The 14,150-nt window shown below is 35.3% G+C and overlaps 1 protein-coding gene across 1 annotated transcript in view; it reads left to right on the top strand.

Annotated features, from left to right (window-relative positions):
- Positions 1-14,150, top strand: part of CSMD1 (CUB and Sushi multiple domains 1) — a gene marked incomplete at both ends in the record, with an annotated part of 1,255,958 nt that overhangs the window by 1,193,392 nt on the left and 48,416 nt on the right. Inside the window, 2 exons of the mRNA XM_081998094.1 lie at positions 849-1,022; positions 5,103-5,276. Coding sequence (XP_081854220.1) covers positions 849-1,022; positions 5,103-5,276 — 348 coding nt within the window. The remainder of the gene's footprint in view (positions 1-848; positions 1,023-5,102; positions 5,277-14,150) is intronic.

Here is a 14,150-nt window from a genome sequence, read left to right as displayed (position 1 = left end):
TAAGGGATTTACGTATAATATAATATGTATAATGAAAGGGCTATGTTTGTTCTAATAAAATAACACCAGGACATGCAAACGAGTACGAAACTTGATCATTTCTCCTCTCAAAACATTAGAACAACTCCTGGATGTGTTTTTGTCTAAGATTCTCCAAGGCAATTTCCAAGAACAGTTCAAGTTAGCTTAACCCAGTACTGATGCTGGTAGGCAGCTTGCTAGCAGCTGTGCTGGTCCGGAGGGCAAGAGAGTTTCATTTTATGGATGTAGATGGCTCTGCGCTGGTCGACCTCTGCCAGATGATGGTCCCAACTGTGTTTAATTTATTAGTAGAGATCTACTTACAAAGTCCAAGGCAAATCATGAATAAGAGAAATCATAAGTCTATGATGAAATAATACTATGGGTTTGAGAGTTCAAGGCCTTTTAATTCACACTTGTCTAAGGAAAAAGGCAACCTTACTAAAGCCAAGGGTAAAAAAAAAAAATCTGTGCTGAAATTATCAGTTTTCTAGCAGTTAAACTGAATGATTGGTAACTTCAGACATTTGGAATTTACATTTTCCAGGCAGTCTTCTGACAGATTTGTAATTTCTGCAACAGAATCTGCAGAAATTATACATATGAAAATTAAAACTATTTCAATATCATTTCACCCTAAAAAAGTAGAAGGAATATCATCTGTAGTTTTTACACCTCAGAACTTGCTCTGCACAGTGCAGTATTTGACTCTAATATATTGGTTATTGAAAGCAAGGATGAAATTTTGTTTTCCTATCAGCATTCTTGTAAATGTTTGCAAGATTTGTAAGACTACATGTTTTTGATGAGTTGTTCTTTTATTGTAGCTGGTCACTGTGGTTCTCCGGATCCAATTGTAAATGGTCATATTAGTGGAGATGGTTTCAGTTATCGTGATACTGTAGTCTACCAGTGTAATCCTGGCTTTCGACTTGTTGGTACATCTGTCAGAATTTGCCTACAGGATCACAAGTGGTCTGGACAAACTCCTGTTTGTGTCCGTAAGTATCATTAATTTTTCACTGAATTATTACTACTATTTTAAACATAATTGAGCATTAACAGTGGATTGGATCTTCAAAAGTATTTGAATGAGGTGCTCAGATCAGGTATTTATTTGACCTATTTTCAATAGACTAAATAACTATATCCAGTAATTTCTGATTTCTGTTGTTTCAGAAACAGGACAACGTATTGGAGTGGGTTGAACAGCAGGCTGAAAGTGTATAAATTCATCTGTTGATCTCATCTATTGATTTCTCTCTTTCTCCAGGCATAACTTCTATGTCAAGTGTGGGCTTACTGAGCCTCTCCTCTATTTTTTCACCGGGCATGCCAAAATCCCTTGGTTGCTTTTCATTTTTTGGTGGGTAACACTGGAATACTGTTCATCTGTGCAGTTTTGATGGTGAATGCCCATTTTTTCCAAGCTGGCCTCCTAATATTTACCAGTGAAAGCCCAGACACAGTATTGGATTATACCACATCTGTTTAAAAAAATGTTAATTTTTTTTATACCCTTTGGTAGGATTCTTTTTGCACTTAATTCACCTGCTTTTGAAAATCCCACAATTAATTACAGGAATTGTTGAGTCTTTCCACTCTACTTCCTTCCTTATTTGCATGGCAGGTTTTCTGACACTTTCTGAATCACCAGCCATTTAATCAGAATCAAGTCTGATTCCTCTGATTTTTTTTTTATTACTTTATTGTGTAGTTGATTTCATTATTCTTTTACAGTTTTTAGAAAGGCTACCAATTTTTATACAATTTTGGTTATTTTTAATGGAACATTTAGATCAATTATTTCAATTTTGTATTTTTTTTAAGATGTCTGCAATTCAGACAAAAGTATTTTTGTCTGCACAGAGATAGTTACTGAGACAATCAGCTTTTCTGTTCAAACCATGTTAGTATCTTTGTTTCATTTATGTGAAAATATATTACTGATAAGTCATTCAAAATGTTCAGTATTTTCTTTCTTAGTGGTAAAATGAAAGTTTCTACCTGTATACAGCTTCAGGAAATATCAGCCAAATGTCATTGTCTTTTTAAAATCCTATTTATATCTTCAAGTGATTTATATTCATCAAAGGAGAAATGCCACCAGCTAACATTATTACTTTTAGTGGATTAATTTTACTGTGCAGTGAATAAAATCATTTCAAAAGAAAGGGGCAAAGCTGAGGGGGGGTAGCTGGCTGTTTCTTTCTAAATTGATGTTATCGTTACTGTTATGAGAAGAACTGGCAGCAATTTTGGTCATTATAGGTTGCCTAATACTTTCCATTACAACATGGTTTTCTTTTGCTTATAACTCTGCCAAAGAGCCATACAAGATGGTTTTTTTAATGTAAGCATCCAAGCTTCAGATGATTTTCCTTCTTTTATTTATTTATTAAAAATTATCATAAAAATGTTATGATAATTTTTATTATCTCTGTTATTTCTGAGAAGGAACTGAAAACATACTGTATCAATGCTAGAAATGTACTCCCTAATGTGATCCTGAAACGGTCTTCTGACTGAGCAGTGTGGCACAGGAAGTAGAAATATGGCAAAGGTACCATAAAGAAGGTATGGGCTGTGCCCCTGACAGTGTACCACAAATTGAGTTTTTTACAGAAGATCACGCATCATTTTATATTTCTAATTGGCTTTGAAAGGAATTTCAGAGTTGTAAGGGCTAGACTTTGCAATCTGCAAAGAATATTATCTAAGGAAGTACACAGAGTACTCCACTCATGACTTCTTTAGCTTCTTAGTTTCATACAAAAGTCAGCCTCCTTCATCTCGCACAATTTTTGACACACAGATGTTTTCCTATCTCTTTATTGGATAACCAGTTGGACCAAATTTTAGCCAAATATTTTCTGAAAGATCTTTTCACTTGCTGGTTATTGAGAGGTGACATGAAATGTGGAGCTATCTGATTAGTTCCTTGTAAGTAACAGCACAACAAAAATCGGGAGAGTAACCTTCTTTACTAATGATGGCCAAAACATAGGCTGGGTACTCAGGCTGGATTTTTTTCTTGTCCAAGTGCTATCAGTACTACCATTATTTCTTCTGGGTTACATATTTTCTCTGGTGAGATGGAGGTCTCCAGTGTCCAACAAAGATACTGTGTTAAAGACTGGAGTATATATCTGAGTTATATTGCATTAAGCAGGTTGATGTCGTTGCAATATAATAGGCGAATGTGTAATTCCTTAGCAAATATTGATTTCAGACATGCCAAGGGCATCTATTTTCCCTTGACATATTTAGGACTAAGTATGTGTGTGAATATACATGCATGTGCGTGTACACATGCATAGGGCAGTTATTTACATTACGATGGAGGAGGGAATTTGTAATTTACCATTTAGATGACATAAAAACAATAGTAGTAACCTTTATTTGAAATGTCTTGGCTACTGCTTAGGTAAACAATATAAAATTGATTGCATGTAACTCTAGCGGTAAGTGAAAAAAGTATAATACCAAAATTATCTACTTTGCTTTTTGGAAAAAAAAAAAAAGTTGTTGCTTTTAAGTACTTGCTACTGTGTGAATCCAACTATTGCAATGTTGATCAGTCAACTGGTAATTGATATCTAGTAACTATAATGGAACAGTGGCAGAACTAGATGCAGTGATTAAGATCTCAGAGTCCAATATCTTTAGTTTCTGGAAGGTGCTAAAAAAACTCAACACCCTGTCAAGAATAATGACGTCTAAACAGGAACTGACTGACTAGGACTGAGACACCTAAATTTAGTGTTTTAAAAACCTATGGCATATAATTTGTTCAGGACTCTACAGAAAGTTTAAGGTAATAACATTTTTTTTAGTTTAATAAGTTTTTATATAAGAATTATATTAGTTGATTTAGTATGGCCCTGGAAATTGCTTTATTTGTTGAAACCTGATCATCTGCAACAGCTTAAATATGAAACAACTGGGCTAGAATAAAGTTGGTCCTCTGCATGTAGTAAGATTTTATTCTGATGTGTAGGGTTTCATCTTCAAATGCTGCAAATGAGATGGTGCAGAAACAATTCAAGTGGTTTAAGTAGATTTATTTACACAATTTAATGGCTAAATACATAAGTCTGTATACAGGTCGGTGTCCTGTTTAATTCCCAGAGACCAGATACTGTTGAAAATACTGTTTCACAGTTGAACTCCATGATAAAATAAAAAGAATCACATTTAAATTATTTTTTACTTGTCTCTTCAACTAAAAAAAACAAAACAAAAAACCCCCACAAAGTAAGAAAACAAAAGATAAACCTGTGTATAGGATATTTGAGTATGATTTATCATCACCAACAAAATGTTGAAAAGTTGTGTAAGAGTGTATATATATACATTCTCATTTTATATTGTCAATATCTATGTTTTTCTACATTTTTCTGTATTATTTAAAGTTTTGTCATGTGGAAAGCTAGAGCTTGACCATAACACATGTATTTTATAAGTGTCATTTAAGCATCATCAACACACGTACTACACATAATGGGTTAGATTTACTGCCAACAATGATTTCTCTATTGCCATAAGAAAATATGATTAAAAGGATTACTACTTCAGCAAAGCATCTTAGGAACTTTTGAACAGGAATGCTTCAGAACTCCAGAATGCTCTGAAGCAGTACATCAAATCCTATTTGTTTGGCCTTACTACATTTTGAAGCTTGCAAGGAATTTTATTTTTATTTGCATTACTAGGATTTATAGTGAATTCCCTACATTTTTTAAGGTCTAATACATATCAGATGGGTTTCAAAATGCATGCATATATATATATATATATAAAAAAAATATTTATACTACAACTTTCAACATAATGTAAAAAGTAGATTCAAAAAGTTTTGTTGAAAAATTAAGATTTTTCTCCTGGCAGTTAAGAATTCTGAATAAACACATCATATTTTTTCTTACTTTTCTTTTATAAATATAAAAAAAAAATCAGAAGAAAAAACCCCAAACAACTAAAGATTTCCAGCCTGCAAGTGATTACATGGAATCATGTATTACATGGATTACATGGAACCTTTCAGTTAGATGCTAACCTCCTTATTTTTCTTTTAACAGCAATCACATGTGGACATCCTGGGAATCCAGCTCATGGAATGACTAATGGCAGTGAGTTCAATTTAAATGATGTTGTAAATTTTACTTGCAACACTGGGTATTTACTTCAGGGTGCTTCTCGAGCACAGTGCCGAAGCAATGGGCAGTGGAGTAGCCCTTTACCCAACTGCCGAGGTAAGAAACTTTCTCATACATTCTCTGCTCTTTAATGACTTATTTCAGGCATGATCTTTTAGCCTGCCTTAAAAATATCGGGTTATAATACAGAAACCTGACCTTTAGGAACTTATTGCCACCTTCATTTGAGTTTTTGCATTTCTATATTGGAAAATGGAGTTAGGGTTGAGTATTGGGGAAGCCTAGGCTGTTCAGTATTTTACCTCAGAGTCCCCAGACTGCAATCCCTAGAATTTAGTTTATAAACATATAAAGTGTACTTTGTATTACAAATGTTCAATTACATTAATAAATCAGATTTGGTTATCTAGCCTGAATTAGGTGCCCTAGAGTACAGTTTCCATAAACAGTCCATTACTCCTATTAAAACATAGTTATGTGAACGAATATTCATGCATTCACACTATTAATTCTTCTGTATTTCCTAGCAATACCTGAGAAATGTTAATAACTTTTGTTCATGTGAAACTTGACTTTTCTTTGCCCCCCCGAAAATGATAAAGTAAGATTTAATTCTGACTGGTTTTTGCGAATACATATCTGAACTTGATTACTAGTATGGTCTGGGTAAGATGGAGAGGTTTGAGAGATGAGAGTGAAGCAAGGGTTTGTGGTATGAAGAAACCTGTGTATCAAAAGTACGTATTTGGGAAGGATAAAAAGAAACCATTTGAAAACACAACCCAAATTTCTCAGATTTCAATGTGTCCTTATAATTTATTTTTCCAGATGCCAGTAACATAATTAAGATTAAAAGGGAAACAAGTCTCTGAAGTTAGCCTATTGTTACTCTTTCCAATTATGGCCATTGTTTTTATTTATTTTCCTCAATCTTTGACTATCATTGCAGAATATGAAGCTAATATCAAATCGTTGGTCTGTTTCACCAATATTTTTATCAGATGACTAACATCTGTTCATTGGTCTATTGTTTTTATGTTGTATGCCCTGAAATATCTTGTATTGGTATAGTACATGCTTTCTCAATGCTGAATCCAATAAGATGCTGAAAATATTTAATGACATTGTGTAATGTTTGCTTCTGAATTGCTGAGGCAGATTGAATATCTTCTGCCTATAAAATAGACACAAATTGTCAGAGAAGTGAAAGGCAGGACATGAGGTGAATCATATAAAATATAGCAAGGTCTCAAAACCCTAGAAAAAATTTTATGAGATACTGTATATCCTTCATTGCTCTTTTAGTGAAGGCTCCAGCAGGAAATGTATTCTAAGGACCTAATTTTAAAATGTTGTTCTTGGTCATATTCTTTTTTCAAACATGGAATTGTCCAGGTCCATTTATAACTTTTAACAACAATACTAATTTCCAAATGTGTAAACCGAAACCAAATAAATAATACTTAGTCTCTGCAGAGAACCTGATGATTTTGCCTGGTATGGAACATGCAAAGAAATAAAACACAAAGATCAATCAATCGATCAATTGATCAATTGATCTATCTATAAATGTATGCATATATATAGAAAAAATATACATATTATACCTAAGATATATTTTTGAGTGTTAAATTGGAATTGGCAAGGCTGGCAAGATTTTCCCTCTGTGACATAATTTGGCAAATCTTTGCTAAATCATGCATCCTCCGAAAGGAATATCACATAATGCACTTAGTTTTTTTCTTAAGCTGATGAACCTTTCAGTTCTTTTTCATGGATTCTTTCTCATGCCTGAATGCTGACTAAAGATTCTTTATAAATTACTTTACAAATTTAAAAACCATAATTTTTTAAATCACCTCTTCTTCCACTGTTCAGAATACAAGTCTGGAATTCTATTGTCCTCTCTGATTAGACAGCTCCAAGTTAGACAGCTTGTTGAAAAGTGATTTAACAATAAAGCAGGTAAAATAATTTGTCCAGAAATACAATGGTTAGTAACCTTTTCTTAAGTATTTTCTTTCACTGGAAAAATTATCACTTAAATGTTAAATCAACCTAAGTACAATGCTTTTTGTCCTTTGTAACTTGTCTTTAATGTGCTAAAGAAAATAGCAGTCAGCAAAGTTGCGCTAAGGGTACCAACACTGGGACTAAAAAATACGTAATAAGAAGTTAACTTCAGATATGGGTGGCTTTATTATCTCCACCTGTTGGTTTGTTAAAAATCATATTGTATTGCAGTGATTGTTCCTAAGAATAATAACTATCTTTGATGATTAACTCATCATGTTGTTTCAGAGATAGCTGATGCAATTTTAAGTTCAGCGTGTGTATAATTAGATCTTTCATTCTCATTAAAACAATACAGAGATGGCAATTCCCTCGGTCACTACCCTCACAATTTATTCAAGTGAGTTAACTACCATAGCAATGTAATGATTGGAATGGAGAAACAGGAATTAGCAAACTGTTCCTATTTAGGCTCATGTACTTTTTTCCCCCTTTTATACTGTTTTGTGTTGATAGACTTTAGTGAACAAAGTCCTCTATCTCATCTGTGAGGCATTTAAGTAAGGTTTTTTTGTTGACAATATACACTTTTTCAGAGATCCTGTAAATGCAGTCCAGATCTGCTCTGTTTGACTGTCAGAGGCAGAGACTGCACAGATTTACTGAAGTTCAAGCCAATTTATGATCTGAGTTACTCAGCTGTTTACATTGAACTCAAGTACATTTATTAAAAGGAAAATGAGTGAATGTGAAAGAAGAAATAAAAAGGAAATTTATGAAAAATATGCAAAGGCTGAGAAGATTTTAAAAAAAAGGACATGAAGAATCTTTGCTTGCAAGCTAGTGATGTTTATTGGCAGGGTTTTAAACTAGTCTTAAAGTGGGGGGGATAATATCAGGCTTATCCATGACAAGCTGTGGGATGACACACTAAGGTTAGAGGGACAGGGTGCTACTGAGGGACCTCAGCCTGTTGCACCAGAGAAAGACCTCAAAGAAACTAAAAGGTGTTGCTCTAAGAGGGTGACATAGCTGACAGCCCAGCTGAACCGCCTCTACACCCATGAATGCGGCATGGGCAACAAACAGGAGCAGTTGGAAGTCACTGTGCTGGTAGAAAGCTATGATGTGGTTAATATTACTGAAACATGGTGGGACAAACCCCATGACTGGAGTGCCGCTATTGGTGGCTACAGGCTGTTGAGAAGAGACAAGCAAGGAGGAAGGGTGGAGGCAAGGTGGAGGCATTGCCCTCTACATCAGGAAATGAATACAGTGTGAAGAGCTGTCTCTGAAGAACAGCCATGAGCACTTGAAAGCTTATGGGTAAGAGTCAGAGACCAAGGCAACAAAGGGAATCTTGTGGTTGGTGTCTGCTATGGGCTGCCCGATCAGGGGGAGCCTATTGATGAAGCTTTCTAACTCCAGCCACAGGAAGCATCACACTCACAGGCTCTCGTCCTGCTGGGAGACTTCAACCACCCCCACACCTGCTGGAAAAGCAGCACAGTGAGCTGTAGGCAATCCAGGAGGCTCCTGGAGTGCATGGAGGATAACTTCTTAAGCCAGGTAATAGACAGGCCTACCAGAGGGCATGCCATATGTCACCTGTTGGTCACAAACACACGTGAGCTAATTGGTGACATCAAGACTGGAGGCAGCCTGACCTGCAGTGATCATGCTCTGCTGGAGTTCGCAGTCCTGAGGGATATGGGGCAGGCGAAGAGTAAAGTCAGGATCCTGAGTTTTAGGAAAGCAAACTTCCAGCTCCTTAATGAGTTAGTCAACAGGAACCCCTGGGAAACTGCCCTCAGTGACAAGGGAGCAGAACAGGGCTGGCAGATCAAAGGATGCTTTCCATAGAATGCAAGAGCTCTCGATCCCCAGGTGTGAGAAATCAGGAAAGGAAGGCAAAAGACCAGCATGGCTGAATGGAGACCTGCTTGGCAAACTAAAGGGCCAGAAGAAAATGCACAGGCAGTGGAAGCGGGGCAGGTCAAACACCTAAACAGGTTGCGCAGAGAAGTTGTGGAGTCTCCATTACTATAGGTGTGTAAAACCTGACTGGACAAAGCCCTGGACAAACTGCTTTAGCTGTCCCTTCCAACTTCAACTATTCTGTGATGCTGTGATTCTGTGATTCTCTATAATTTATGGGTAAAGACTTTGACAGATGCATTTGGAGAATCTTGCTCAGGTGGTATGTGGTGTCACTAGACCTATTTTTCTGCCGATCCCACTATTTTAGGGTGCTACATATGACAGAGTTAACAAAAATAAGGAGACTGCAAGCTTTTCAGGTTAAAAAAGAGTCTCACAGATCAATGTAAATGGAACCAATTTATGATACTGTAATCTAGATCATCTGATCTAGGGTAACTAGATGGGTAACTAAGGTTGCCTCTTAACCATCTCTGCATGACTCTCCAGCACTCGAAAAACACTTAAAAATAACTATAAGTACAGAAGTTACAAATCTTTTCCCCATATTAGATAAGTACAGTACAAAAGGAAAGGAACTTCAATGAGTAAAAATTATTCCACATATCAACTAAACAGTATAAGAGGTTATCTAAATCCTAAGGTCCTGAAACTCTACTGTTTCAAGCCTGCCAGCATCAAAGCTTATGCTTGACACTGTTAAGAACCCTAGCTGAAGCAAAAGGAGAATTTTTTTTTCATATATTGCTGTGTAAATATTCTGTCTTAAAACAAATGAGTAATTGGAATTTTCTAGCAAAAAACATGCTTATACGCTGCTATATTCTCATAATGTATTTAGAAATTCACTGTGAAACAAAAACTTCTGGTACTCTTTTAAAAGAATGAAAAGAGAAGTACAGAGCAGACTATTTGAAACCTCCATACCAGCCAGGCATGTTCCCACGGAACTCTTCTCTACATGCATCTACCTAGTTTAATTCTACCTGTATATCTGGGTAAAGGAGTCTTCTCTACTCTAAGCTGCCTCCCTGTAACCTCACATTACATCAGTTCACTGAGAGCAGTATTTGGTGTACCATTTAAGATTTTTACTTCAGTAAATACTGTATTTTTGGACCATATACTGTGAAAATTGCTGTAACATTTTTATGATAATTATGGTTTTATAGTTATAATTTGATGTAGTTTGTATTAAAGGATGAATCTGCATAGTTCAAAATGACTAGAGATTCTTTTTGCCAAAAAGGCTTAAATAAAATAAATCTTGAATTACATTACTTACATGAAAGAAGAGCAAAAAGTCCTCAGTAGTTAGATTTAACAAATAATAAAGTGCATTTCAAAGATGAAATTATGCTGAAATGATAATTTTACATCCACGATTTAAAAAAATAAAATCAAAGTTCTACCAACTAAATGGCTTATATCAAATTTACACTTAATGAATTAATTAGAACTTAACCTAAAGCAAGTAATAGCACTTCTTCTGGCACATGCCTTTCCTTCTAAAATTGCCTTTTATCTAATGGGTAAAAAGCGTTTGTATTAAAGTTCATTGTTAGTGATGAATTATGAATTTGTGTACAAAGAAAGTAAATATTCCAACTCCTTAAACATACTGCTGGGAAGGGATTGTTGTTCCTGGCAAACCTGTATCATTTAATTCAACAGAAATTTTATATATGACCTTTCTTTCAAACCTCGGTTGAGTTCACTTGTGTCAATAATGAACTTGGCTTCACATCACTGAGACTCTGCATGCAGTTACTACAAAATACGGATTACTGTTTGAGGCTATTGCAGAAGATTATTTTATTTTATTTTATTTTATTTTATTTTATTTTATTTTATTTTATTTTATTTTATTTTATTTTATTTTATTTTATTTTATTTTGGTTTATTTTGGTTTATTTTATTTTATTTCACAACTGAGGTATTATGTATGCATGGGAAACCTTGACATTTTCATAAAATAAAGCTGGGCAGTTCTCAGGCACTCTTTTGTAAAGATACATTGCTTCTATCTATTGTGTCAGTAGTAGGTAAACTAATAAGTCAATGGCAGGAAATTTACCAAAGAAATTTTATGAGGTTTTATGCCCAACAAGTAGTGCACACAAAATGGCTTGCTGTGATGTTGGGATACTTTGTGAGATAAAAACCTCAATTTTTAAAAATTATTAACACAATTTCTTTTTAAAAAATTGTATTTAATCCTATATATATACAAATTAATATTTGTAATAGTCATTTCTGGAATGTTGAGGTCACTGAGGTATGATTTTAAAATCATAATTTGTGAGCTAGGATATTTTCATTTCCACATGGACTCTATCTTTGCCTTTATTTATTTGATGAAGAACATGGAAAGTAGTCAGTTTACATGCCTTTCAGCTGGAATCAAATGGCATTGGAAAAATTCTGATAGCCAAATCTCTGTTCTCTTTGACAAGCCTTTCTGAGTAGGACTTTGTACAGCCTGAATGTGTTACCCCAGAACTAGCTATGAAAATATCAGATCCTAAAACAGATATGTTCAGTGTAGATTTTTTTCCCTTAGCAGTTTGGAACTGCTTTCCATTTTGTCTTTTGAAGCGCAGAAACCCAATCTCTGCACTTTCTACTTTTCATAATAACTCTTAACCACCAAAATGAGAGCTCAGTTGGATGGTCTCATCAGGGCTCTGCACTCCTGATTGCACTGCAGGCCATTTTTCCATATATTATGCTTGAAATAAGAACTGCTGTATTAAATACCACACTTAACCACATCTTCTAGAATTCAAGTGTTTGCAGGAAGGAGATCTTCTTGTTCTGGTTTCTTTGCTTTGTCATTGGATAAACTGTCCTATCATTTGCTGCCAGTTCATAAGGCAGTGTCAGATTCATAATCTATGTCAGGAAAAGTGTATATCCTTTTCTACTGTTCCCTTCAGAATCTGTAATACCATCTTATAAATCAGATTTAAGAGCTTTTTGCCTATAAAAAACATGTTTTGTAAAAGCAGATTTTTTTTATGGGGAATATTTGTTTGGCAAATTTGCAGAGGTTTGAGTTAGCTCACATTCTCCAATCTGCATCAGTAAGTCCAGGCCATTTGTTAGTAATAAAGAATTCATGTCTCTCTTCATTTATCCTGGTTTTATACTGAATTTCTAATTTGAAAGGTTTTTCTTTCTTTATCTCCTTACTGATAGATTCTTGAAAAGCTCGTTTAGACTTTTTGTCTTATCAAGAATCTGATATCTACAAGGAACTGTCAATTTTGTTGTGATTTCTTTAGTGGGTGTATCATCCGAACCAGTGGTAGCGTTCCACTCCTTCACTGGCAAGAAAAATAACCTTTCTGATGACAGCTGATAGAAGGGTGGGAGAGATTGAGATTGATGACCACTTCTTCTCATCCAAAGATAAAGCAACTCTGAATTTAAACAGTTTTCCATCTGTGGTGGTATCAAGGATTCATTTATAAGCTGAGAAAATTTTGTGTTTTGTTCGGTTTTGTTGTTCCAAAGTCAGAGGTCTTTGTTGAGACTTTTACATACTTTGAATGTTAGATATACCTAATCTGTTCATGTTGATGGCATGTTGAGATCCTTCAGAAATATAATTAGAACTTGACTAAGTTTCCTAAATAAAGAGGGGAGATGGCATGGGAGATGCCATACAGCATCTGAGATATTTACCTGAAACTAGAGGGATTTACAATTAATCCTGCGCCTCTCTGTGTGGCACCTGTCTGGAGATCAAGCAAAGATATCTCAAATGTAGCGGAAACATCTTTTGAGGCAACTGAATAGAGTTCCTCTCACATGTGAAAAACAATGCTTTGATGAAGAAAAATCTGAAGAGCAAGACATTAAGATGTGCCTCCAGAGTTTGTACTATTATGACAGAAGTTATTGCATTGATACTATTTGTACATAAGCACCCAGAAATGAATTTCCATGTAGAAAACTGTCCTGGTTTAACCCCAGCTGGCAACTAAGCACCACACAGCTGCTCGCTCACTCTCCCAGCACTGGGATGGGGAAAAAAATCTAGAAGGGTAACAGTGAAAAAAAATGGTATGTTTAGATAAAAACAGCTTAATAAGTAAAGAAAAAGCTGTGCACAAAAGCAAAACGAAACAAGGCATTCATTCACTACTTCCCATGGGCAGGCAGGTGTTCAGCCATCTCCAGGGAAGCAGGGCTCCATCATGAGTAACGGTTACTTGGGAAGACAAACGCCATCACTCCAAACATCCCCCCCTTCCTTCTTCTTCCCCCAGCTTTATATGCTGAGCATGATGTCATATGTTATGCGATATCCCTTTGATCAGTTCGGGTCAGCTGTCCCAGCTGTGTCTGCTCCCAACTTTTTGTGCACCCCCAGCCTGCTCGCTGGTGGGGTGGTGAGAGAAGCAGAAAAGTCCTTGACTGTGTAAGCACTGCTCAGCAATAATGAAAACATCAGTGTGTTATCAACACTGTTTTCATGACAAATCCAAAACACAGCCCCATACTAGCTACTATGAAGAAAATTAACTCTACCACAGCCAAAACCAGCACAATACATCTAGAGAACAATGGCAGGTAAGTACTTTATCTTTCTGATGTATCTGCTATTTTAATGCCTGAGTTCATGCTGGGTATGGCACAGGAAAAAAAGATTTCATACGTATCCAAGAGACGAATATATGCTTTATAAATTAGTTTTTCTGGTGTTCCAAAGAAAAGAGCTGTTTTATAAAATTGGACTAACTAATTTCAAAGCTTAAAAAAATAACTGCAAGTTCATGGAATTTCTTTTAACATACTTACTCCATTTTTATTTTAGTATAGAGTTAGCTAGTTATCAGAGCACTCCAGCAGAACTTTTCCAATATAAAACATAAGAAAGGCTGCATTTTTTTGTAACAATGAGAGAATATTTGGCATGTTGAATCTATTGATGTAAATTAAGGCCTTGTTTATACCAAGTTATTATGTAGCAAATTATTAGTGTTAATTTGCACTATTACCAATGAC

The sequence above is a fragment of the Phaethon aethereus genome, assembly GCF_964289735.1.
Source record: "Phaethon aethereus genome assembly, chromosome: 3".
NCBI lineage: Eukaryota > Metazoa > Chordata > Aves > Phaethontiformes > Phaethontidae > Phaethon > Phaethon aethereus.
This window is presented reverse-complemented; position numbering and strand designations above follow the sequence as displayed.